Here is a 27228-nt window from a genome sequence, read left to right as displayed (position 1 = left end):
TCATGCAGATGCTTCTCATGGGCAGAACTTAATCTGTGTTCAGAACTGTGCTGGCAAGGATGCTTGGGAATGTGGTTCCCAGCTTCCCACCTTTACATTTCAGGAGAGAGCATGGGCAGGTGTAGGAATGGTTCCAAGGCCCGACAGACAAGACCCGGCAGAAGCACCTACTGGTGCCATATTAGATGCCCAGTACGTACGTAAATGAATTCATTCATTCAACAAATATTTATTGAGTCCCCACCCTGTGCCAAGCATTGCTCTAGGCCTGGGAATAGAGGAAGAAACAAAAGCAAAGCAAAAGTCCCTGCTTTCACGAAACTAGGCAGACAATAGACAAGATAAGTAAGTAAAATGTACAATTTATTAGATAATGATATGTCTAAGGAGAAGAATAAAGCAGAGAAGGATAGGAAATGGAATTTTGGATAGGCTAGCCCAGGAAGACCAATGAATGCTGAATAGATGAATGAGTAAATGAATTCTTCACACCCCAGTGTCATGATGGAAGCTTAGTGGTCACTGAGTTTGGGTGGCTCAGAATTCATTTGGTAATTTTCTTGTGGCTTCAGTGTCAATTCTTGGCCGAGGGATGTGTGCTGGTGTGGCATCAGGTGGAGTCGGTTAAGAAGTGGAGTTGCTGGTGAGGGCATAGACCCTTCTGACTTCCTAGTTCTCCTGTGCAAGCAAACTACTACTACTACTAATAATGGCGATCACAACAGCTAATGTTGATTGGGTGCTTACTATATGCCAGGCACTGTTTTAAGCTGTTTACTTGTTAACTCATTTAATCCTCATAACCCCGTGAGAGGGGTGCTATGATTAGCCCCATTTTACAGATGTGGAAGCTGAGACAGAAGTTTAAAAGACTTGCCCAAGGTCAGTTAAATGTTAAGTGGCAGAATCAGGATTTGAACCCAGGCAGCCTGGTTCCAAAGCTCCTTGTAGCCTGCTGGCATCATGAAGTTCTAAGGGGTCTTGGGAGTGACTGGGGTGACTGAGCAAGGTGGAAGAGTTAGGATGGTGATGTAGATTGGGGGTGGCTAAGATAAGCCAGGGACACAGTGAGGGTCCCACTGGCTGGGGCAGGTCTTCCCCTCCCTTCCCAGGGCACTCTCCCTGACTGTTCTGTACTTATAGGTGCCAAACCAGTGTGTGGAGGCTCCAGTATACCCCACCCCCCAGGTGTACAGCCCCGGCAAACAAGGATTCAAACCGAAAGGACCAAACCCTGCTGCCCCCATGACCAGCGCCACCAGGGGCGCAGTGGCCACCTTTGACTCCCCACCATCGCTGAAGACCCGACGGACCAAAGGTTCCAGTGGACTCCCAGAAGGTGGGCCCACAGCCTGCCATGGCATCTTTCCTCAGCATGGGCCTATCCACAGGCTGCTTAGTTCCAGTCTTCCCTTTTGTGATAGTTAGGATTAAGTTTGGTTGCATGTAATGGAAAATCCAAAATAAGAGTGACTTCAAAATGATACAATTTTGTTGTTCTGTGCGAACTAAGTCCAGAGGCAGGCAATCTGGAGATTGTGTGCCTATATAATTACCATGTACCCACATTTCTTCTATCTTTCTGCTCTGCCATCCCTAGAACATGGGTTTTGTTCTCAGGGTGCCTCATCATGTAAAATGGCTGCTGGAGATCCAGTCATCAATTTCATATTCCAGGAAGTAAGAAGGATAAAAGAGGCATCTCCCACTCCCAGACGTTCTGCATGATGCTTTTGCTTACATCTCATTGGTCAACACTTAGTCACTTGACCATATCTAGTTGCAAAGGAAGCTGGGAAATGTCTCTTTTGCTAGGAACATTGATGTTCCCATTATGTAGGGGATTTATGAAGAAAGAAGAAGGGGTGAGTGGTTAATAGGCAGACAAGCAGTGATGTCTGCCACCCCTTTGGAGATGGTAAGCATGGGGTTAGGGGCAATGTCAAAAAGTGGTGGTAGTGGGGAAAGGCAGAGGAATTCAGAATTTTTCAGGGGGTTTCAGTCAACCTTCCTTCCTTTCACAAACGTGTTGAGCATCTGTGTGCTAGGCTTGGTGTCAAAAACTGGAAACCTAGGGACTTGCCTGGTGGTCCCGTGGCTAAGACTCCACACTCCCAATGCAGGGGGACTGGGTTCCACCCCTGCTCAGGGAACTAGATCCCACATGCCACAACTACGAGTTCGCATTCTGCACCTAAAGATCCCAAATGCCACAAAGAAGATCCCGCATGCCACACCTAAGACCTGGTGCAGCCAAGTAAATAAATAAATATTAAAACAAACAAACTGGAAATCTAGCATCTTGGGTCATGATTTCCTTACCCTTAATTATTCACAGTTTAATGGGAGAGACAGGGAATAAATAAATATTTATGGGTCACCCTAGGAAGGAGATTAACAGAGTACTATGAGAGTACTGGGGAGAGGCTGGAAAATGATGCTGCCTATATGTCTGGGATGAGAAGGAAACAGTCTTGTGACTATCTGAGGGACAAGCATTTTAGGGAAGGGGGAACAGCAGGTGCAAAGGCCCTGAGGTGGGACCATGTTTAAAGTCTTTCAAGGTTAGCAAGGAGTCCGCTGCAGCTGGATGGTAAGAATGATGAGGTTGGAAGGAAGTAGAGGATGCAGAGCCCCATAGGCCACAGCAGAGAGGTTGAATTTTATCCTAGGACAGAAGGGAGCCTTTGAGGGGTTTGCGCTACTCTCCCAGCCAGAGCGTGTCCTGGGCTTTTCTCCCCCAGGCACTGTGAGAGACTCACCTGTGCTTCTTCCCCTGCCTGTCCATGGGTGTAGACCTCCCAGGGTCTGAGCTGTCTGGCCCCAAGTCCAGGGGGTAGAGTGGCTGGAAGCTGCCCTTGGCACCTTCAGTTCTGTCCTCAGGCTCACCATCCCCTTCTTCCCTCTTTGTCTTTTTTTTTTTGTCAGCTGCAGGGAAGCCAAAGGCTCAGAAACTCAAGTGCTCGTATTGTGACAAGTCATTCACCAAAAACTTCGACCTGCAGCAGCACATCCGAAGGTACCCAGGCACGGTGTGGCAGGCGTTTCCTGGGGGGAGGTAGGCTGAGGGATTCACGTGGAAGCGATGCTCCTTTCTCAGCCCCTTGGTCTGGGTGGTGACCAAGACCCCATCTGGTCTGTCATGGTTCTCAGACCTTCAGTCCAGCTCAGGATGATTTTTCCCTTTTCTTTCTCAGGAGCAGTGGGAAGGATCTGTGGGGCCTTCCTGCTGTGATGGGGAAGGTCCAAGTGGGCTGAGGTGGGGGAGGAATTTACTTGAATGGACAGGGGCTTTGTGGGTGGGAGGCGTGCCTCAGTCTCACTTCTGCAGAAAGGGCTGACCTCGAGGACAGCCATGCTGTGTGAATATGCCTCTACAAGCTCTCTGCTCACTAACCTTGACACCCCTTGTCCCAAGAACCTGCAAGGAGCCCCTCTGGGCCTCAGGTCTTCCATTGTGAAGTGGAGGGGTGGACTTGTTCAGTGTTTCCCACAGAGTGGCGCATTGGGACATGAGATGATTTTAGGTGGTTTATGGATATTGGTGTTGAAAAGACTTGAAAGACATAGTGAGAAAATTATTTTTTCAATTTCTTTCAGGCAAAGGAGAAAGCCTCAGTTTGGTGTAGTCTGTCTTTAATGCCTCTCACGTACTTGTTCATCTTTTATAACAGAGAGAGAGAGAGAGAGCCTGAGATTCCAACCATGGCATGCAGCAGCTTCTCTCTAGACCAGGGTCTACCAGCCTACTGAGATGTTTTAGATCCCATCATGCTTTTCTCTGGGGGCTGCCTGGGGCTTGGTAGAATGTTTAGCAGCATCCCTGACCTCTAGCCATTAGATGCCAGTAGCACCCCTCACTCCTCAGCTGTGACAACCAAAAATGTCTCCAAACATTGCCAAATGTCCCCGGGAGAGCAAAGTAAATCTCTCTTGAAAACCACTGGTCTACACTAGTGTGTGTCAATAGAACTTTCTGCAAAGAAGGGAAGGCCCCAATAGCCACTGTCCATAGGGTAGCCAGTAAGCATATGGCTACTGAGTACTTGAAATGTAGCTAGTATGACTGAGAAACTGAGTTTTTAACTTTATTTTATTTTAATAAGTTTAAATAGTGCCATGTGGTTTGTGTCTATCTTACTGGATGGTGCACCTATAGATCTTAATAATATTGTTTTATAAATAATTGCATTTTTTTGTTACTTTGTATTTATAAGTGGTTTTCCATATATAATAACAACAGGAAACTTCATTTTAAATTATTAAGTTTTTAAAAAGTACATTGATTTGAAGGAAAATGTTAAATAATGGTACAAGTGCTGTGCTGTGACAGCTAGGATGTCTTCTCCTTCAAAAACCAGAAATCCCTATTTAAACAATTAGGAAATGTTTTATCTCACAATGTGAGATGGCCACAGAGAAGGTCAGCTCCAGGGCTGGTTGATTCAGCAGCTCAGTAATGTCACCAAGAGCCCAGGGTCTGTCTGTCTCTCGTCTGCCTGCCTCAGCAAGAGGGCTTGTCCTCATGGTGTCAGGATGGTGGCCAGCAGCACCTGGACGCTCTGCCTGGGCCTTCGTGGTGGCTGTGAGCTCCCGGGCTGAGGCCACAGTCCCGTTCCGACACGCGGGTGCTGACAAGCCTTGTGTCTGCAGCCACACTGGTGAGAAGCCCTTCCAGTGCATTGCATGTGGCCGTGCCTTTGCCCAGAAGTCTAATGTCAAGAAACACATGCAGACCCACAAGGTGTGGCCTCCAGGACGCAGCGGTGGCACCGTTTCTCGCAACTCTGTGACTGTACAGGTCATGGCCCTGAACCCCAGCAGGCAGGAGGATGAGGATAGCACAGGTGGGTAGAAGTGGCCATTGGGCTGTGTCTGGCTGGAGCCTCCCTATGCAGCCCTGGGGGTGAGCAGCGCCACCCACAGGCAGCTAATGTGCAAGCAACATATGCCCACTTTTACGTGACCTGCCAGTTGGAACTACCCTACTGTGTTGTTTAGCCATTCTGTGTGTGCCCTCTGAGTTCTTGTGAGCTCTAGAGAAGAAACCATTTCTTTCAAAACTCCTACAGTGCCTGGCACCAGAGGGGCTACCATTGAGCGAACATTTGGAGGGAGGCCTACTGTGTGCCAGGCCACTGGGCCTACGGACATGAGGTCAGAGGCCCCCGTCCTCAGGGAGAGTGAGGGAAGGACAACTAAACAAATGCTTGTAATTGGAACAAGGAGCTGGGAGGCATTGTGAGTACAGCTGGGGGTGGCAGTCAGTGTTGTTAACAACCACGGAGAGGTCTAGAGTGTCCAAGGGGAAGGCCTGCGAGGGGAGACTTGAGGCATAGCTCTTCTGGAATGTAAGTATTCAGTACGTTGGCCCCTGGAATGGCTGTGTCTGTGTGCACTAGCTGAGTGTGAGTGCAGGGCCTCGGGTACAGCATCCAACCCCGAGCTCGTGGTAGGTGGCGGGGTGAATGCAGGGGAGCCCGCAGGAGGTGCCCTGGGAGTCCTTCCTGAGGGGCGTGGCTCTGTCCTGGCTCTCCCTCTGCCTTTCTCAGTGACTTCCCTCCCTGGCTTTCTCCGTAGGGTTGGGCCAGACCCTGTCGAGTGCCCCGCAGCCCCAGGCCTTGCCCACAGCAGGCGAGGAGGAGGGGGACAAGCTGGAGGCCAAGCAGGTGGTCCTCATCGATAGCTCCTACCTGTGCCAGTTCTGCCCCAGCAAGTTCAGTACCTACTTCCAGCTCAAGTCCCACATGACCCAGCATAAGAATGAGCAGGTAAGTGGGTGGCGGGGAGCAGGGCTCGGGGTGGGCGGGCAACACCGACTCTAGTCGTGAGCCTTGACTGGTGCTGCCTAGAAAGGGACAGGAGTGGGCCTCGGCTGCTCTGAGCTGCCATGTGACCATGATGGACCAAGCTTCCTCGTCCGTTCTGCCTGGGTGGGGCCAGCTTACTGGGCGGTTATGGTGCTTGCCCAGGGGAGGAAGCCCACCTCTCAAGGGTCGTATAATGAAGGGACCAGACACAGGAAGCATCCTTACTCCTCTGAGAAGATCTAGGGTCTAAAAACCTACCTATGGGGATTTAAGACTACAGCCTTTTTTTTTTCCATTGAGGCATAATTCATATACCATAAAATTCACCCTTTTAAAGTGTACACTTTAATAGTTTTTAATCTATTCATAATGTTACGTAGCCATCACCACACTAATTCTAGAACATTTTTATCACCCTGGAAACTTTATACCTGTTAGTAGTCACACCCCCTACTCCCAGCCCCAGGCAACCACTGATCCGTTTTCTGACTCTTTGGATTTACCTGTTCTGGACATTTAATAATGGAATCATATAGTACGCGGTCTTTTGAGATAGTGTTTTCGTTTGTGTTGTAACATGTATCAGTACTTTATTCCTTTTTATTGCCGAATAATATTCTGTTGTATGGATATAGCACATTTTGAATATCCTTTTATCAGTTGATAGACATTTAGGTTGTTTCTACTTTTTGGGTTTTATGACTAATACTTTTGTGGACATTTGTGTACAAGTTTTTGTATGAACATATGTTTTCAATTCTCTTGGGTATAAACCTAGGAGTGGAATTGCTGGGTTATATGGTAACTCTATTCCAGTCTTTATTTTTTTTAAATAATCTTTATTAGTTATTTTTCTCCTTATAAAAGTATCATATACCCAGTGTAAGATTAGAAAATTCAGAAAAGTCTGAAGAATGTTTAGGTTAATATTTACTATTTATTATATGCTGGGTATTCTGCTAAGTGCCTTACATTCAATACTTTATTTACTTCTCATAACAACCTTAGAGATAGGCATTTTCAATATATCCAGGTGAAGAAACTGAAGCACAGAGAGGTGAAGTGACCCATCCTAAGTCACACTGCCAGTAAGTGACGGAGTCAGGCTTCAAAGCCAGGTTGATTTGACTCCAAACCCCATGTCATTAACCACCTTGCAATGTGTCCTCCCATGAATGCAGCCCAAATGCAGTATGTTTTGTAGATTTTCTTTTTTTTTTAAATTATAATTGGGATCGGTACACATATATAATTTTGAAGTATGCTTTTTTTCTGAGATAGCTTTTTAAAAGACTTTTTAAAGAATTGTAGGTTCTCAGGAAGTTGCAAAGATGGTATAGAGAGGTCCCTCATACCCTTCAGTCAGTTCCCCTCAATGGTTACTTCTTACATAACCAGAGCACAGTATCACAAATAGGAAACTGACTTTGATATAAAGTGTATGTATAGTTCTATGTCATTTTATCACCTGTGTAGATTTGAGTAGTCACCGCTGCAATCACGATACAGAAGGATTCCATCACCACAGAGACTCCCTTGTGCTGGGTTTTTGTAGTCACACCCACGCTCCTCATCAACATCCCTGGCCTCTGGAAACCACTAAAATTAATCTGTTCTCTGTCCTTATAAGTTTGTCATTTTGAGAATGTTGTATATGTGGAATCGTCAAGTATGTGGCCTTCTGAGACTGACTTTTTTCACTCGGTGTAAATTTTCTTGTGCTTTTTGTTTTTGAATCTAATTTTATATTCTGAGCATTTACTCGTGTCACTATTTTAAAAAAATATTTATTTATTTAATTAATTTTTGGCTGTGTCAGGTCTTAGTGGTGGCGCGTGGCTTCTCTCTAGTGGGCTTTTCTCTGTGGTGTGCGGGTTTTCTCTCTCTAGTTGTGGCGCTTGGGCTCCAGAGTGCGTGGGCTCTGTAGTTGCAGCACACGGGCTCTCTAGCTGTGGCTTGCATGCTCAGTAGTTGTAGCGTGCGGGCTTAGTTACCCCGCCACATGTGGGATGTTAGTTCCCTGACCAGGGATCAAACCCGTGTCCCCTGCATTGGAAGGCAGATTCTTAGCCACTGGACCACCAGGGAAGTCTCCATGTCACTATTTAAAAAAACAAAACAAAACATAATTTTTAACGGCTACATTTTTTTTTTTTTGGCCATGCCATGTGGCAGGAGGGATCTTAGTTCCCTGACCAAGGATCGAACCTGTACCCGCTGCAGTGGAAGCAGTGGAGTCCCAACCACTGGACCACCAGGGAATTCCCAAGGCTACATTTTTAAAAATTCCCTATTGTTGAACATTTAGGTTACTTCCTGAGTTTTGCTATTATAAACAAAACTGTTGTGAACATTGTTGTAATCAAATCTTTGTCCACATCTCTGACTTCTTCCTTATGATAGATTCTTTTTTTTTTTTTTCTTTTGGCTGTGTTGGGTCTTCGCTGCTGAGCATGGGCTTTCTCTAGTTGCAGCGAGCAGGGGTTACTCTTCGTTGCGGTGTGTGGGCTTCTCACTACCGTGGCTTCTCTTGTTGCGGAGCATGGGCTCTAGGGAGCGCAGGCTTCAGTAGTTGTGGTGCACAGGCTCAGTAGTTGTGGCGCACAGGCTTAGCTGCTCTGTGGCATGTGGGATCTTCCCAGACCAGGGATCGAACCCGTGTTCCCTGCATTGGCAGGAGGATTCTTAACCACTGCATCACCAGGGAAGTCCCCTTATGATAGATTCTTAGCAGGGAGATTGATGGAGTTAAGTTAGGATATCTTTGGGGGAAAATCACAGAAAACTTTGACTCAAACTAGCTTAAACAATTAGGAAGTTTGTTATCTCACATAACAAGAAAACCCAAGATAGGGCAGCTCTGGGCCTGAGACAGTCAGTTGACTCAACCCAGCATCAAGGACCCTGTGTCTTTCTAGCTCTTGTCTCCACTATCTCAGGGTGTGGCCTTGTCCCCTGCTGGTGGTTTGCCTGTGGTCCTGTGATGGTAGTCACTCCTCCTAGGCAGAAGATCAAACACAGTATTATCCGTGAGCATAAAGGGGTTGTATTTTCTGTGTCTTCTTTAGGAGCAAGGAAACCTTTCCCAGAAGCCTTCTGTAGACCTCTCATTGGTCAGAGCCAGTGCATATGCTCTGTCATTTAGGAGTGCATTGTCATGCTGCAAATAATAGATAACTGGCTTACTGGTTAGGGTTTTTTTCCTCTCACATCACAAGAGGTCCATAAGTAGGTAGCATTGGGCTTATATAGCAGGGTTCTCTTGGCTTTCTGCTCTGCCATCTTTAGCATGTGGCTTTCATCCTCAAGGTAGCAGGATGGCTGCTATACCTCCAGTCATCACATCTATATTCCAGTCAGGACAAATGCAAAAAACAGAGGGGACTTCTCCTAGGAAGCTTTTGCCTTTTTGTTCTGGGAGTGATTCCTTCCCCAAAGACTACTGCCTACTTATCATTGGCAAGAAAGGAGTCACATGGCTGACACTCGATGTAAGGGAGCCAGGGGATCAAATGTTTTAACTTGATTTGGCATCTTGCCACTCTGAACAAATCAGGGTTCACTTTGTTAGGAAGAAAGGGCATGTGGAATTGTATCTGAGTGTGTCATGCAGCCCTATGAGGAGTGTGTACTACTTGTCAAAGTATAATTTTCAAAATGTTAAAAAACGTCATTCTCATACAAATAACATAGTGAACATGAGTCAGAATTTTACTTAACTCATTAATGAGGGAACTGGGAGGATGACAAAGCCAGTCAAAAGAGGATATGAAACACTGATATCTATACCCTTATATAACTATGTCAGTGAAGAAAAGGAATCCTGAAATAAGATTACTAAGTTAGATACAAATCTTGTTAATGTCTTCAGGGCACCAAAACCTTTGGAGTTATCTTTTCTACATGAGAAAAATCATTGGATCAGTTTTCTACAAGTTGACATTTAACTTTAGAGTCTGGGTCCTAATCAGTAGTAAACAGTCAAAACAAGTCACATCACCCAGAGGGTGAGATGACCCTCAGTGGCTTAACTGCCTTTACCTAACTGCCTGCCAGACAGCAGTTCTCAAATGGAGGTCCCTGGCCCAGCAGCTTCAGCATCACCTGGGCACTCGGTAGGAATGCATATATTCAGGCCACCCAGACCTGCTGAATCAGATTCGCTGGGAGTAGCATAATCTGTTATCGTGATGCAGGCTCAAGTTGGAGAGCCACTATTCTAGCATGACATTGGAAGGACGTCGTGTCATCTTTTCACATCTTTTCAAGATGTTATCATTCCAGGTTTTGGATATTTTTTCTTAAGCATACCCAGACCACACAGAGCCTGCAGGGAGGGTAATGGGGCCATTGTGACTGGCTGAGAGGAGGGGACCCTCTAATCAAAATAAGACCAAGGCTGCAGCAGCAGGGGAGCAGGGAAACAGCGGTTGGGTCTTCCACAAGCAGTGTTCGAGGTGGATGCCACAGGGCAGGGGGCGGCAGTGGAGCAGCTCTCCTGCCTTTCCTCACCGACCCTGCCTCTTCCCTCAAGGTGTACAAGTGTGTGGTCAAAAGCTGCGCGCAGACATTCCCAAAGCTCGACACTTTTCTGGAGCACATCAAGAGCCACCAGGAGGAGCTGAGCTACCGTTGCCACCTCTGTGGCAAGGACTTCCCCTCGCTGTACGACCTGGGTGTGCATCAGTACTCACACAGCCTCCTGCCCCAGCACAGCCCCAAGAAGGACAGTGCCGTCTACAAGTACGTGCCCTCCCTTTTCCCTCTCCCTGCAGGGAGCCCAGGGGTCTGGTCCTTTGGTGGTTCTGACTGCTCAGGACCAGTGGGACATCTCAAAGGGGAATCTGAGGCTCCAGGGTCCAGCCTGGCAGAGAGGGTTCTGTGTCTTGGCACTGAAGGGGGCAAGAGATGCTGGCACGCCTTATATCATTCTTCAACTTGGCAGACAGTTATCCTGAAAAAAAAAAGAAAAAAAATCTTAAAAAAGGGAAGCCAATGTTCTTTCCTTGTTCATAATGGAAAAAAGATTTGTTTTTTTTCTAAAGTAAAATATTATGAAAATAGTATTCCGTCTGATAGTCTACACAATTTAGGTTACAGTTGGAATGGTACGCTGATTCTTAAATGAAAAAATGAACAAGTCTGAAAGCAAAATCTGAAAGCAAAAATCATAAAAATAAGATTCATTTGTTTTATAATCTGTAAAATTTAGGTTAAAGTTGAAGCTATATGCTGATTCTTAGAATGGACAAGGAATGAATCAAATGTAGATTTCATTGGGGGTAGTTTTCTGACAACCCTTTACATTGTTGTAGTTTTCTGTTTCAGTCATAAAGAAGGTCCCTTTGGCAGAAATGATGAAGGGCTCCCTCCGTTCTGCCTCATGCTTTTAGTCCTTAGATCTTCAGATCATTCTCTTTGGAGCCATCGATCCTGTGATCATCCTTGTAGAGTTTCTCTTCCTCGATTGCTTTCTGGTCCCTCTTCTAGACTCTCATATGCTGATGGTGTCATCCAGCATCACTTTCATGACTTGGTGGAACCCCTCATTTTTGCTCTGCATTCATTTCGCCACGCATTTCCCTTACGTCTCTTGGGAGCCGCTGCCTCACAAAACCCAGCACGTAGTGCGTGGGGATAGTGAAAAAAAAATTGGAGTGTTTGTCTAGGGACTTCTTCTAGTCCACTAGTGAATATTTTCATGTTAGAATGGCTTTTGCTTCTCTGTACAAACTTGTATCTGCACAGACTTAGCTGATGACCTCTGTTAATGGGGCCCCCCTCTAACTCCTGGGTGAGGCTTCTGGGGTTCAAAAATAAGTAAATACAGACCTTGAGTTTAGAATGCATGGGCTGCTTAGGGAGACAGGAGTGTATATATTCTTAGGATATACTGTGATAAAATGCTATCATAGACATATTATGCAAAGTGGGAGGTAGGGCAGCAAAGGTGTCCCAGGAACAATGATATCTGAACTGGGTTTTGAAGGATGGGTAGGAGTTTGCCAGGTAGACAGTGGGTAGTGGGAAGTGCATTCCTAGCAGGAGGAACAGCAGGTGTAGCGATATAAAATAAAATAGCATGTGGTTTAGAATGACTGTTCTGTAGAATGGAAGGGGGAGGAGATGTTTAGATGGGGCCTGGGAGAGAAAGTGGGGCCAGGGCATGAGGACCTTTTAGAAGTCACAAGAGCTTTGAGAAGTTGGCAGGGGGACTGGGGCTTGAGAAATGGGATGTAGGGCAACTGACCCTGAGGGAGATTAGGAAATGGGGCCAAAGAGGCAGGAAAACCAGGTGAAGCTCTGACCAGCTAAGGGGTAGAGATTTCTGGATAATGATGAGTAATTCTCATTTGTTCTCAGAGGGCATTTTCTTTTGCTTTTGCCGTTCCAATCTGTGGATATTCTATAAGTCCCTGTAGCTGTGTGTCTCTCTAGAGTGAGATGCCAAGTAAAAGGAAGGGAGCAACTACTAGGTGCCTTGGCCTGACTTAGGGACATTGATCCCCGCAATCCTGGGAGGTAGGTTGTATCAGTCAGCTGAGGTGGCTATAACAAAATATTATAGACACATGAGAGAGAGAGGGCATCCTTTCTGTCTGGTCTTTTCTTATAAGGGCACTAACCTTACCTGGAGGATCCCACACTCATGATCTCATCTAAACCTAATCACTAGCCAAAGGCTCTATCTGCAAATACCATTACATTGAGGGTCAGGACTTCAACATGCAGATTTTGGAGGGACACCGTTCAGTCCATAGCTGTGGTGTTCTCCCCATTTTGAAGATGAGGACATTGAGGCTCAGAGAGGAGAAGTGACCTGCCCACCAGAGTAACAACGTCAGTACAGAGCTGGGATTCAAACTCTTGTCTTGGACTGTGGAAGCCTCATAGCTCTGGTTTTGGAGTTCACAGGCTGAGAATTGAGCCCCATGATGGCCCTGTGCCTGCAGTAGATCACTTCTCCCAGGTTCTCTTGCCAAGCTTAGAGTGTCAGAGGCCCTTTGTAGCCATTGGAGCTTCTGGCCCCAGAGTAAGGTGCGGGGAGGCAGGACACCACCTGGATGGCCCAAGGGTGGAATGCTGTAGTGGGTAATGATAAGAGCTCTGGAGCCACCTCCCTGTGCTCAAATCTGAGCTCAGCTGCAAACCTGATGGATGAGCTCAACAAGATATTCAGCCACTCTGAACTTCAGTCTCCTCACCTGTGAAATGGCGATACGATAGTGCCTACCCTATTGGTTTATTTACAAGGATCAAGTAAGATGAGTATGAAGCAGTTAGACATGGTGCCTGGAACATAATAGGTACTCAATAAATATTATTGCTGCAATGTTTATTAATTATATAATTTAAATCTAGGTTTGGTTGCTTGTAACAGGGACCCAAAATAACAGTGGCTTTAACAAGGTGAGAGTTTATTTCTCTCTCATGGTGGCATTTAAGTGGGTGTGGTGGTTTCATTCCATTTTCACGCGGGCAGGTCCTGTCAGTCCGGCTGCTCTGCCTGCTTTGGGCCACATTGCCTTGGCCTGCCTGTGGAGCCTCCCCAACTCCCTCAAGTGAATTTCATACATGTCACTATATATATGCTGTATGTTTACTTTTTCCTTTTAAAAATAAGATGTATTTTTTTTCTAGTTACAAAAGTCATCCATGTTCAATGCACAGAAATGGATTTTTAGAAAAACCCACAAGAAGACAAAAAACAAAACCCTGTTAACCTCTTGGTACATGTCCTTTGGTATATATCTGTAATAAGCATATTTATAGCTATAAATATCACAGGCTATATTTGAGTTAGGTTATCCCAAACACAGTTATTGAATCTGGTGAAAATTCATCACACCATCTTCCTGTTGCACAACTTCCGACAAACAGTCTAAAATTTAATAGGATCATTCCGTGTACTTGGCGTTACCACTTAAAACTGTAATGTTTATATCTTTGCACCTCAGCACAAACAGACCTGCCTCAGTCTTTTAAACAGCTACTTAGTATTCCATTGTATGTGGATGGGCTGTAATTTATTTAACTCATTCCTTATTGCAGGTTAATTGGGTTATTTCCGGTTTGTCATTATTATAAACAACACTACAGGAACAACTTTGGACATATATCTTTGCTCATTTGTAAATAAGTTCCTAGAAGTGATTTTGCAGGTCAAAGATCACAGAGGGGTTTAAAAAAGATTAATTACCTACTTGAAAAAAATAATTGCTGTGTGCCTACAATGCAATATTTAAAAACTACAGGAGGGCATAGAGTGAAAAGGAATTCCCTATCCACCCTGACCCGCTCCCTCATCCCATAGGCAATCACTTTCAGGAAGTGTTCTTTTTAAACTTATTTTGACATAATTTTAGACTTCTAGAAAAGTTATAAGAATAGTACAGAGAATTCCCACATACACCCTTCATCCAGATTTCCCCGATATTACAATCCTTACACACTTACTTTATCACATTCTGAGCTTTTTGGGAATAATTTGCAGACATGATGCTCCTTTACCCTTTCTCTTTAGTGTGTATTTTCTAAAAATGAGGATAACCTCTTACATAAGCACAGTGTAGTTATCAAGATCAGGAAGTTAAATCAATACAATTCTGTTACCTAATGTACCCTATTCAAAAATTCCTAATTGTTCCAATAACATCTTTTATAGACAAAGAAAAAAAAATGTTTTTTCTGGCTCAGGATCCAATCCAGGATCCCAGATTGTATTTGGTTGTTATGTCTCTTCAGTCCCCTTTAAGCTGTAACAGTTCTCCTTCTGTCTTTGTCTTTCATGACCTTAATATTTTGGAAGAGTATAAGCCAGTAATTTTGTAAAATGCCCTCAGTTTGGGTTTGTCTGATTTGACCTCAGGGTGGAGCCAGGATTGGCACTTTTGGCAGGAGTATCACAAAGCGACGCTGTGTCTTTCTCAGCGTGCTGTATCAGGAGACACCTGACTCTGGTTTGGCCTGGTGCTGGGGATGTTACTTTGGGTGACATAGTTAGGGTGGCGTTTCTGGCAGGGAGTTTTCATTTAATGGTGCTGCGAAACCGCATCCTTGCTGCCGGAGCCTGTGCGATTCCTGTCTTCTTCCTCCCACTAGCTCACCAGGTCTCTGCCCTCCTGGTAGCTCTGCTCTCACCTCTCCTGCTCCTTCTTTCTTGCCATCTGGAGGCATTTAGCTTGTGGTTTTCAGGGTGTGGCCTGAAGGGGCATCCCCGGGGCCCACCACAGGTGCAGCCTGACTGCGGGTTTCCCACGTGCCCTGGTGTACAGATGGCAGGGTCCATGGTTCTGTTTTTAACATGAATTGCCCACCTGCCTCTGGCATTCCTCAGTGGTACTGCATTGTAAACGGGCCCATTTGCTGGTGAATGTTCTGTGGTGGGGGGGATGGTGGGACCTCTTCCTTAGAGAGGCTTGAGGCCTGAAACTGCTCTTTTGTGGACATGTTAGCGAGTGATGTTTAGAGTAAAGACCATGCCTATGTGCTTTGCAATTTATGAGCTGTTTGGCACCAGTGTGTCCTTTGACTCTTGTTATGATCTTAAGAAAAACTGAGAGGCAGGTCCACTTGGAATTCCTACCTCATTTTATGGATAAGGAAACTGAGGGTCAGAGATGGGAAGGAGCCAGACCTGGATCCTTGTCTGTCTGACTTTTTTTTTTTTTTAAATTTTTATTGGAGTATAGTTGATTTACAATGTTGTGTTAGTTTCAGGTGTACAGCAAAGTGAATCAGCTATACATCTATCCACTCCTTTTTAGATTCTTTTCCCATATAGGCCATTACAGAGTACTGAGTAGAGTTCCTTGTGCTCTACAGTGGGTCCTTGTCTGACTGTTTCATGTAAGAGATTGTCCCTGGTGCTCAGAGCAGGTTATGAACAAGCCAAACAAGACAGATATGGTCCTGGCCTCCAGAGCCCACTTGCTGGTGGAGGAGACAGAGAAGTAAGCAAATAAATGATTCCAGATAATAATTGCTAGGAAGAAAAAACAACTGGAGAGCATAGTAGGAAGTAGCTGGGGCTGGGCTCTGGGGGGCACCTTGAGACGGGGTGGTCGGGGAGGGACTCTCTGAGGAGGTGACATTTGAGCTGAGATGTGAAGGCTGAGCAGGTGCTGCCAAGGGGAGGACTGGGGGGAAGAGTGTTCCAGGTCATAAGAGCAGCGAGTACAAAGAACCTGAGGTGGGGTCGAGTTTGGTGTGCTCTGGGTGCATTCAGGAGACCGGGGGGCCTGGAGCAGAGGGTGTGAGATGGGCAATGGGGAAAAGTGAGAGCTGGGAGTGAGTCAGGCCAGTAGGGCCTTGTAAGCCAAGGTAGGAGTTTTTAAGCAAGGGTGTGACATAGTCTGATTTTGATTTTTTTTTAATAAAATAAGTAAATTTATTTTAAAAAAAAGGTTTTGTCGTAAACACATAATTTTATTTTTTTATTTTTATTAACATCATTATTGGAGTATAATTGCTTTACAATGGTGTGTTAGTTTCTGCTTTATAACAGAGTGAATCAGTTATACATATACATATGTTGCTATATCTCTTCCCTCTTGCGTCTGCCTCCCTCCCACCCTCCCTATCCCACCCCTCTAGGTGGTCACAAAGCACCAGGCTGATCTCCCTGTGCTATGCGGCTGCTTCCCACTAGCTATCTATTTTACATTTGGTAGTGTATATATGTCCATGCCACTCTCACTTTGTGGCACATATATACAATGGAATATTACTCAGCCATAAAAAGAAACAAAATTGAGTTATTTGTAGTAAGGTGGATGGACCTAGAGTCTGTCATACAGAGTGAAGTAAGTCAGAAAGAGAAAAACAAATACTGTATGCTAACACATATATATGGAATCTAAGAAAAAAAAAAAAGGTCATGAAGAACCTAGGGGCAAGATGTGAATAAAGACACAGACCTACTAGAGAATGGACTTGAGGATATGGGGAGGGGGAAGGGTAAACTGTGATTTTGATTTTTAAAGGCTCCTGCTGGCTCCCCTGTGGAGAATGAATTAGGGCAGGGAGGAGGCTACTGCACACGTTCCAGCAAGATGGTTTGGTTTAGGATGGAGGTGGTGGCAAGCTCGAGAATGAATCAGATGTGGGATTTTGCCTCCTGGTGTTGGGGGCAGGGAGTGGCCGGTTCCCACGCCTGCTGGGGCATCCAGCCCCGAACACAGCTCTCTCACTTCTCTGCTCCTCCCCATGTAGGTGTGTCAAATGCGTCAACAAGTACTCCACCCCGGAGGCACTGGAGCACCACCTGCAGACCGCCACTCACAACTTCCCCTGCCCGCACTGCCAAAAGGTGGGGAACCCTGCCCTTGCTGGCTGGGCGAAAATAGGGGCGAGAGGTGATGGATTGAAGACCCCACCGTCTCCTTCTCCCCTCCTGCCTCAACACACGTGCAGGCCAAGCTTGGGGTTGTCTCCGCAGACGACTTTGCCTTTGAAGAGCGAGAGCTCTGCCTGGCCCGTCTCACCCGTTGGACACCACCCGTGGCCATCCCAGTGCTACTGCTGGGCCAGGCGGGCCAGGCCGGGCTGACGTGGAGTGAGGCCTCTCCTGGGCCCAGGCCCAGCATCTGAACAGCGGCCTCCAGCTTCCTGATGTCTTATCATCCTTGTTATTACTGGTTCTTCTTTTCAGTGGATCTGGAAGCCCTCACTAAAGCCTGGCCCTTCATATCATCAAATATCCAGGCAGTGTTCCATTTTCCACTTTTCCCAAAAACATAATTTTTGTAAAGTTTGTTTGAATCAGGTCGATATATTGTGATTGGTTGATACGACCAAAGTTTCTGTTAATCTACAGATTCCCCCCATCGATGCTCCTTTCTTTTTTCTTTTAATGTATTTGTTGAAGAAACTGGGCCATCGGTCCCGTGGAGTTTCCTGAAGTCTGGATTTTGCAGATTGCATCCCCCTGGTGTGTTTAACTGGTTTCTTTGTTCTACTCATTTTCTTACAACCTTATGAGGCAGATTTTCCAGGACAGACAGCCCTGGTTTCACTTCGGCCTCATTGTAGATGTTTCTAATTATATAGCCTAATTTAGGGGTTTGGAATTTGTGGTCTGAATAAAAGTTATCGTGAATTAGCAAGAACCATGTGCCAGATGCTATTCTGAGCATTTTGTCCGAACGGACTCATTTAACCCTAGGAGGTGGGCAAATTATTACTGTCTCCATTTTATAGACAGGGAAACCGAGGCACAGAAAGTTCATCCAGCTGGGAAATAATGGGGCTAGTAAGTTGATGGGTCTGTGTCCTTGACCACTTCTCTGTATCAGATGAATGAAAAAACGAACGAATGCTTTTCCTATGCCTGGGGAGGAAAGAGATTTTGGCTTCTGTGTTTTCTGGCTTTTTATTACCTTTCCATTTATTTCTTCAGTTATTTGTTCATTTTTTCATTCATTCCTTTGCTTGTCAGTCATTTGATTCAGGCCCTGTGCTGAGGAATGAAAGCCCCTCTCTGCCCTCTTGGAGATCCCGTACAAGCAAAGGGCTGTGTTTCAATAAGTTAGATGCTGACTTTAAAAATATGGGTGGACATTCAAGGGCGGAATTTGCTTTGCCTGGTGTGGCATTGAGGAGTCAAGGAGGGCTTCACAGAAGCAGTGACCTGAGTTGGGTCTTAAAGGATGAGTAGGAGTTTGTCAGGCTAAGAGAAAGGCTCCCTGGGTAGAAACAACAGCCTGGGCAGAAGCTCAGGGCACGCGTGTCTTGACTGGGCTTATGGGTGAGTAGTGGGAGCCATGAGGTTCTAATGGCTGAACTTGACACTGTGGGCCTTGACCCCCAGTGGGCAGAAAGGAAGATGTTTCTGTAAGGGCTGGTAACGAGGGACCCCTTGAGCTCATAACGTGACGAGGGCTGGTGAGTCAGACCTGACGCTGACTCCTCTGTTCTGCCAGGTGTTTCCTTGTGAACGCTACCTGCGGCGTCACCTGCCCACCCATGGCAGCGGGGGCAGGTTCAAGTGCCAGGTGTGCAAGAAGTTCTTCCGGCGGGAGCACTACCTCAAACTGCACGCTCACATCCACTCAGGTGGGTTCCCTGTCCCCCACCAACTCCTGCTCAGTCACCCTTCCCCTCCCCCAGACACCCTCTCTGTTCCCCTTCCCATCCCCCTCTGGCCTTCCTCCCCATCTCCTTCAGCCTTCTACCTGAGCCCCCTCCTGCCCATCCCCTCCCTCTCTTCATCCCCGCTTCCCATCCCCTTCCTGGCCCCTGCCTGCCCCCTCAAGTGAACAAGGGGTTCCCACCAACACTAGAGTGGAGATGAGCCTCGGGAGGCGGGTGGGGGGACTCTTGGCTCTGCCCCTGAGGTCATTCTGAGCCCCTGGGGGTGGGGGCGTTGTGCTCGATGCAAAATTCCCTCCCAAACCTGGATAGAACCCTCTCTCCTTAGTTCCCCAGCTGAGATACATTGACACTTTATTTTCTTTTAAGCTTTAAAATGTTTTTTATTAGTTAAAAAATTCTGTTCTGCTTTATACTGAAAACAGTCTAAAGATTGAGAAAACCTGAGGAAAAAATCCTTGATAATACAAAAGCATCTCTCCTCAGATGGACAAGCCTTTTTTTTTTTTTTTTTTTTTACTATGGCCTACGGTAAAAAATACATTTTATAATGCAACCCGGGAAACACATACTTACACACAGAATATACTGAAACAGAAGTTTCACAAAACAATATTTTCTATCTGTACAGTTTTAGTTGTTAAAATAACCACCATCAGTTTGTGACTTGGAGTTTGCAGTTTGAAGAGTGATCCTAATTCCCCTCCCCAAAGGTGATCACTGTTAGTGGTCTCATCCGGGACATTCTAGTTTCATTTTACATCTATACAAAACATGTGCTTACTTTTACACAAACAGGCACATGTTATAACTCTATTATGCGCCATTTTTCTTCACTTATCAAGGTACCTTGAAGATGTTCCTAATGGCTCCTTCTTTTTCTCAGCTGCATAGTATTCTCCTGCATTTACCATCTTTGATTTAACCAGTTCCCTGTGGATGGACACTTAAATTATTTTTTCAGCTGTTAGTTTGTATGCACAATGCTGGGTCTCCTGACAAGCTTTTGGGAATACATCTGTAGTGTACATTCCTAGCAGTGGAAAAAATGCTAGGTTAAAATGTATATGCAGTACCGAGTTTTAGTTTGGGCTGATGAAAAAGTTCTGGAGATGGATAGTGGCGATGGTAGCACGACAGTAAGAATGTAGTTAATGCCCCTGAAGTTACACTTAAAGATGGTTAAAATGGTAAATTTTCTGTTACATATATTTCATATTTATGATAAAAGAAGAAAAAAAAAGTAACTTCATTGGCAATTTTGATAGATACTACCAAATTGCTTTCTTTTTGGTTTTTAAAATAATTATTATTATTCAAAAGTAATACATACTTTTTGTAATAATGGAAGCAGTATGGAAGTACCTAAAGTAAAATGTTAAATTCCCCCTTCAGATCTTAATTGCTACTGACAGTTTGGTGTGTACCCTCCCCTACCTTTCTCCCTGCATATTCTGAGTCGATACAAACCCATATGGCCAGGGCTTTTTTGGAGTATGGGGATTGTATTTTTTTCTAACAAAAATGAGACTGTATTAAGCTTGTCCTACACTTTTCTTTTCCCCCTAGCAATATAGCCAGGAGATCTTTCCAGATCAGGAAACACAGATCGACCTTAATCTTTTTAATGACTGCAGGACATTCCATTGTAAGGACCAGAATTTCCTCAATCATTGGGTTGGCATTTTTCAAAAGTACTTTATTCATCCCAGAGAGGAAAACAGAGAGGAAATAATGGCAGGAAGTAAAGCAACCCAATAATAGCCCTTTTCCAAAGGGCAGTTTCTGACCCCTGACCCCGGTTAGGTGAGAGCTGCTCTCCATGCCACCCCTCAGCCCCAGCCCCACGCATGGGTTCTGCAGCAGACGATCTGGGGCAACTCAGGTGGACTCTGGGTCACACTGCTGGGCTGGAATCTTACTTCCCCCAAACACTAGGTGTAGACCAGGAACCTAAGTTTTCTCGTCTAGGACTTACCTTATGGTTTGTTGCAAGGATTCAACCAGATGAGGTGTAATTCCCCCCTCCCCTTTGGTGGACCCCATTTCAGTAAATGTCACGGCCATCCACCCAGCCCACGCCTTAGATTCTCTCACGCCGCACAGCCAGTCCGTTAGCAAGGGCTGCCGATTCTGCTTTCTGAACATCACCCGTACCTGGCCACTTCCCATTTCTTGTACCAGCCTCCTTCCTGCCTCCACCCTCACGCCCTCAATCTGTTCTCTACACCCAGCCAGCCAGAGGGAGCCTGTGAGACTCTCGAGTCAGATCCTGCCCCTCCTCTGCTCAGCCCCTCTGGTGGCTTCTCATCCGGCTCAGAGTAAAAACCTTGGCCTCCCAAGCCCTCCCTTTTGGGCCTGGCTGCCTTGCCCACCTCCTCTTCTGCCTCATTCTCCCTCCCCAGCTCCAACCCGGCCACATGGGCCTCCCCATTGTTCCTCAGACACATGCAGTGCCCCACCTGTCCTCCTGCCTGGGACCCTCACTCCCACATTCCTGCATGGCTCGCTCCCTCACCACCTCAGGTGTTGCCTCGTCAGAGAGGCCCTTCCTGCCCATCCTAACTGAAACAGCCTCCTCTTCTCCTTGGCAAAGCAAAGTCCGAGGAAAGGGAGAGGCAATATTCCCCCAGGCCACCTCCCTAGAGGAGTTGCTGTCCTCTAATGGAGACCCCTGCGCCCATATTCAGACTCCCTCTCACGGCACCCTTGGTCCCCCATCTGTGTTTCCTCCTGCAGGTGAGAAGCCCTACAAGTGCTCAGTGTGTGAGTCCGCGTTCAACCGCAAGGACAAACTGAAGAGACACATGTTGATCCATGAGCCATTCAAGAAATACAAATGCCCCTTCTCGTGAGTAGAGACGGTGGGTGGGAGGGGGCAGGTTTACCCAGCTGTGGGATAGAAGGGGGTCAGGGCCGAGGGCTGCAGGCCCTCTCTCCTTTTGTCCTGTCCTGGGTCCTGCCTGGCTGCTTCACCCCCCATGCTGCTTCCCTGCCCAGCCCTTAGGGTGGATGAGCGAGTCCATCCTGCCCAGGGCTAGCAGGGGGGCCAGCAAGAGAGTCCTGTGCTTAGTGAGCTCCCCTGACCAGCGTTTTGGATCCTAGGACACACACGGGCTGCAGTAAGGAGTTCAACCGGCCAGACAAGCTGAAGGCTCATATCCTTTCCCACTCCGGTAAGTGGCTCCTGGACGTGCCAGGAGGGTCTGGTTCAGCTCAAGCCCCCTGGGCAGGAGCCCCAGAAAGAGCAAACACATCCTGTGAGGCTTATTTTCCCTGTCTGGTACCTTCCAGCCAATAGACTTTTGCTCCTGTGAGCCATGAGCCTGGCCTGTGTTTGGGTCCTCAGGGCGTACGGAGGTGAACCAACCACAGTCCCCCAGGCTGAGGAGGAAGCTGACTCAGGAGGAGATGACTGTATATTAGAGAGGCACCCAGTGTGACAGAGGTGGGGTCAGGTGTGGAGGGAGATCCAGTTCTGAGCGGGTCCAAGATAAGGCCAGGGAGGTTCCTTGGCCCACTCGGCAGAGCGAGGAAGCTGGGGTGTGGAGTAGGGGGTCTCCACACCACTCAGTTTCCCGGTGGCTCCGCAGAGCTGCTCCTGGGGCTGCCGCTTCCCCAGAGCAGCTTGGCTGGCTTTCCACATACCACTTGGTCTATAGAACAAGGTTTCTCAATATCGGCACTATTGCTATTTTGGGCTGGATAATTCTTTGTTGTGGGCGGCTGCCCTGTGCACTGTACGATGTTCAGCAGCATCCCTGGCCTCTACCCCATGGTTATGACAACCAAATATGTCTCCGGGGACAAGCCAAAAGATCCTTGGGGAATAAAGTCACCCCGATTAACAACCACTGGTTTATAAACAGGATCTAGTGGCTAAAGAATGTGTGAAAACTAAGAGTAGATTGAGGACTTGGAGACAGAGGGCCTGGGCTTGATTCTTGACACTACCACTGTCCTGCTGGGTGGCCTCGGGCAAGTCACTGCCCCCTCTCTGAGCTGTCATCCCAGGGAGGCTGAGGGGGCCATGGCACAATCTGTGTGTGGGACGGAGTTGACTTCATGGTGGATATGGAGGCACTAGTGATTCATCCAGTGAGTGACTATTGCGAGAATACCACGTGTCAGGCACTGGGGGTGCCATGGGGGAATCAGGCAGAAGCCCACCCTGCCCTCCTGGGGAAGCTTAGCATTTAGTGGCAGAGATCGAAAATGAACAGCAAACAAGTAAGTATGTTACAGTAAAATATGCTGAGGGCAAAGATGGAAATAAGTAGAGTGAGCGGGCAGAGAAAGAAGGGAAGTGGGTATCAGGGAGGGCTTCCCGGAGGAGGTGACACGAAAGCTGAGTCTGAGGGAGGAGAAGAGCCGGAAATGGCTTCCAGAGTGAGGGAGCAGCAAGTGCGAAGCCTTCAGGCAGGGAAGAGACTGGCGGGTGTTTGAGACAAGGAAAGGCGGGCGGGAGGCCTGGAGCTCAGAGAACAAGAGAGGGGAGAGGAAGGGGATGTGTCTGAGAGGTGAAGGGGGTGACCAGCTGCAGGCGGCTCTGTGGGAAATTTGGGGAATCACTGGAGGGTTTGGAGCAGGGAGTGTCATGGAGAGGTTTTACCAAGACCTCTCTAGCTGCCCTGTGGGGAATGGTCTGAGGCGGCCAGGGTGAGGCAGGCAGACCAGAGAGGAGAGAGATGATGGTGACCTGGCAAAGTTAGTCAAGGTTAGGGGCTGAGCTTGCTGTTCCAGGCAGAGGGGAAACAGCACAAGCAAAGGCCCAGAGGCAGGAGGCTGGCACAGGGTAAGTGGCTGGGAGAAGGTGGGAGATGAGAGTGGAGGGAGCAGGGCCCAGATCACACCCATGCTCGTAGGGCAAGCTGAGGAACTGGGCTTTGTTCCAAGTGCCAGGGCAGCATTGCAGGGTGAAGGGTCTGGGTGCCTCTCACTGCCTTCCCCTCGCTCCCCAGGCATGAAGCTCCACAAGTGCGCCCTGTGCAGCAAGTCCTTCAGTCGCCGTGCCCACCTCGCCGAGCACCAGCGCGCCCACACAGGCAACTACAAGTTCCGCTGTGCCGGCTGCGCCAAGGGCTTTTCCCGCCACAAGTACCTCAAGGACCACCGCTGCCGCCTCGGCCCCCAAAAGGACAAGGACCTGCAAGCCCGGCGGCCCCCCCGGAGGAGGGCAGCCCCCCGCAGCGGCAGCACTGGTGGCCGCAAGGTGGTGACCCCCCTGCCTGACCCACTGGGGCTGGAGGAGCTGAAGGACACAGGGCCTGGGCCAGTGCCCGAGGCCGCCCCAGGCAAGCCACCCTTCTCGGAGCCAGATGCCGTGCTGTCCATCGTAGTGGGTGGGACAGTGGGGGGTGAACCTGAGCTGGTGGTGCCCGGGCATGCCGAGGGCCTGGCCTCCAACCTGGCCCTGGCGGAGCTGCAGGCAGGGGCCGAGGGCCCGTGTGCCATGCTTGCTGTGCCTGTCTACATCCAGGCCTCGGAGTGATGGACCCATTGTGTTTGCTCCCGCATCCTGCCTGATGCTCACCTTTGGGTCCGGGGCCTCTAGGAGCAGACTAGAGATCCTTCCCAGTGGAAGTGAGCCATTGGTCAAAATCCTTTTGGAACATGCTCTGTAAACCCTGGCCCAAGGTCGCCTCGCTGGGCACCCTGTCCTGCTGGGAAGCCCTGCAGCATTCTGGGATCTGAGGCAGCTGAGCCTGAATGGCCCAGGGTCTGGCTGGTCCAGGCTGGTGGTCAGGCTGCCTGAGAGAGAAGACAGGGGAGTCCCACCCACCCCTCCTCCAGGCTGCCTAGGGGCAGTCTCTAGTTAAGCTGCTCTTCAGGGACCTGATATGGTTGGAGCCCTTACCTGTTAAACCTTTTCACATGCAGTTCTCCCAGCATCCCCAGACGACTCTGATGTAGGCATATAGGAGGCACTCGAGTGTTGTGGTTAGAGTTCAGCTGTGAGCCAGATCTGGATTCAGATCCAAGCGCTGACACTTACTTGCTGTGTGACCTTGGGTAAGTCACTTCACCTCGTTGAGCCCCGCATTCCTCATCTGTACAATGGGGCTTATGACAGTACTACCTCATAGGGCTGTCATTGGGATACAGTATGATGAAATGTACAAAGAGTTTGGCATAGAGTTTGGCATAGTGCCCGGCACTCAAAAAGTGCTCAATAAATGTTTTTATCAACATGGCTCAGGCCCTAGCTTTGGCAGTTTCTTTCTTAGCCCCTAGGTGGCAGCATTCCCCCCACCAAAGCTTGTGCGGGCTGAGGAGTCACTTGGCTCCTCACACAGCTACGCTGCCCCGATTGCCATAGGGAGGTTTGGTGCATCCAGAACAGTTATTTCAGAATATGTCCCATGGAAACCCCTGGAGGAAGGGGTTTATAACTCACTTTTGAAAATGCAGGGTCCTGGGCCTTGCCGTAAAACCCTTTGGAATCAGAAACTCTAACCAGAGTCAGAGGACCATTTTGAGCAGCCCTCTGGATGGCCATAGGTGCCCCCACATCCAGCATTCCCTTCCGCATCTCCAGCTAGTCCAGGGGGGAAGCAAACTAGGCTGCCTGGGAGACAGGGAGGGAGAAAAGGGGCCTTCACCTGTGCTTTCTTATTTGTCTTCACCACCACCCTGCTGGGCCACATTGCCTCAGTTACAGGAGAGGACTCTGAGGCTGAGATGGAACAGGGCAGGATGCGGGAGGACTGTCGGACTCAGTTTGATCACTGAGTTTCCCTGAAGGCTGATATCCTCAGACATCTGTGTGTGAGCCTGTGGCTGGAGCTCAGAGCAAGGTTGAGTTCCCCACATCCTCAGGAAGGGTGTGATGCAGTGGGAGGGATGAGTGAGGCAGCAGTGCACAGCTGAGGGGGTAAGGGCGGTAAGCATACCCAGCCCTCAGAAGGGCCAGGGAAGGGACTGATGGGGACAGCAAGTCTCAGAGCGGGAGGTAACACTTGATCTAGGCCTTGACACAGAGTGTTTGATGGACAGAAGAAGGCATGCCGGGGGATTGTATCAAGATGACGAGTAGAAGGACGTGCGATCACTCCCTCTTGTGAGAGCACCGGAATCACAACTAACTGCTGAACAGTCATCGACAGGAAGACACTGGAACTCACCAAAAAATATACCCCACATCTAAAGACAAAGGAGAAGCCACGATGAGACGGTAGGAGGGACACAATCACAATAAAATCAAATCCCATAACTGCTGGGTGGATGACTCACAAACTGGAAAACACTTATACCACAGAAGTCCACCCACTGGAGTGAAGGTTCTGAGCCCCACGTCAGGCTTCCCAACCTGGGGGGTCTGGCAACGGGAGGAGGAATTCCTAGAGGATCAGACTTTGAAGGCTAGCGGGACCTGACTGCAGGACTTCGACAGGACTGGGGGAAACAGAGACTCCACTCTTGGAGGGCACACACAAAGTAGTGTGTGCATCAGGACCCAGGAGGGAAGGAGCAGTGACCCCACAGAAGACTGAACCAGACCTACCTGCTAGTGTTGAAGGGTCTCCTGCAGAGGTGGGGGGTGGTGGTGTCTCACCATGAGGACAAGGACACTGGCAGCAGAAGTTCTGGGAAGTACTTGGCGTGAGCCCCCCCAGAGTCCGCCATTAGCCCCACCAAAGAGCTGGGTAGCCTCCAGTGTTGGGTCACCTCAGGCCAAACAACCAACAGGGAGGGAACCCAGCCCCACCCATCAGCAGACAAAGTGGATTAAAGTTTTACTGAGCTCTGCCCACCAGAGCAACACCCAGCTCTACCCACCACCATTCCCTCCCATCAGGAAACTTGCACAAGCCTCTTAGATAGCCTCATCCACCAGAGGGCAGACAGCAGAAGCAAGAAGAACTACAATCCTGCAGCCTGTGGAACAAAAACCACAATCACAGAAAGACAGACAAGATGAAAAGGCAGAGGGCTATGTACCAGATGAAGGAACAAGATTACACCCCAGAAAAACAACTAAATGAAGTGGAGATAGGAAACATTCCAGAAAAAGAATTCAGAATAATGATAGTGAAGATGATCCAGGCTCTTGGAAAAAGAATGGAGACAAAGATAGAGAAGATGCAAGAAATGTTTAACAAAGACCTAGAAGAATGAAAGAACAAACACCTAGAAGAATTAAAGAACAAACAAACAGAGATGAACAATACAATAACTGAAATGAAAACTACAATAGAAGGAATCAATAGCAGAGTAACTGAGGCAGAAAAACGGATAAGTGACCTGGAAGACAGAATGGTGTAATTCACTGCCACGGAACAGAATAAAGAAAAAAGAATGAAAAGAAATGAAGACAGCCTCAGAG

At 47.9% G+C, this 27228-nt stretch overlaps 1 protein-coding gene across 6 annotated transcripts in view; it reads left to right on the top strand.

Moving 5' to 3' along the window:
• ZNF341 (zinc finger protein 341) overlaps positions 1-25096 on the top strand; it is a 42990-nt gene extending 17894 nt beyond the window's left edge. For 3 of the 6 annotated variants that reach the window (XM_027078580.1, XM_027078579.1, XM_027078581.1), the window contains 10 exons: positions 1144-1339; positions 2929-3019; positions 4654-4847; positions 5581-5771; positions 10345-10553; positions 17025-17121; positions 18734-18866; positions 21642-21753; positions 22008-22078; positions 23864-25096. In XM_027078580.1, the coding sequence (XP_026934381.1) occupies positions 1144-1339; positions 2929-3019; positions 4654-4847; positions 5581-5771; positions 10345-10553; positions 17025-17121; positions 18734-18866; positions 21642-21753; positions 22008-22078; positions 23864-24393 (1824 nt within the window). In that variant the 3' untranslated portion in view covers positions 24394-25096. Of the gene's footprint in view, positions 1-103; positions 197-1143; positions 1340-2928; positions 3020-4653; positions 4848-5580; positions 5772-10344; positions 10554-17024; positions 17122-17728; positions 17743-18733; positions 18867-20471; positions 20551-21641; positions 21754-22007; positions 22079-23863 lie in introns of all 6 variants that reach the window. The other 3 variants (XM_027078576.1, XM_027078578.1, XM_027078577.1) reach the window with 3 other exon arrangements.
• The last annotated feature ends 2132 nt before the right edge of the window (positions 25097-27228 follow it).

The sequence above is a fragment of the Aethalodelphis obliquidens genome, unplaced genomic scaffold (genome assembly GCF_003676395.1).
Source record: "Aethalodelphis obliquidens isolate GAN/ISIS:26980383/991018 unplaced genomic scaffold, ASM367639v1 scaffold42, whole genome shotgun sequence".
Lineage (NCBI taxonomy): Eukaryota > Metazoa > Chordata > Mammalia > Artiodactyla > Delphinidae > Aethalodelphis > Aethalodelphis obliquidens.
The sequence above is the reverse complement of the archived record's forward strand: the minus strand, read 5'-3'. Positions and strand labels throughout refer to the sequence as shown.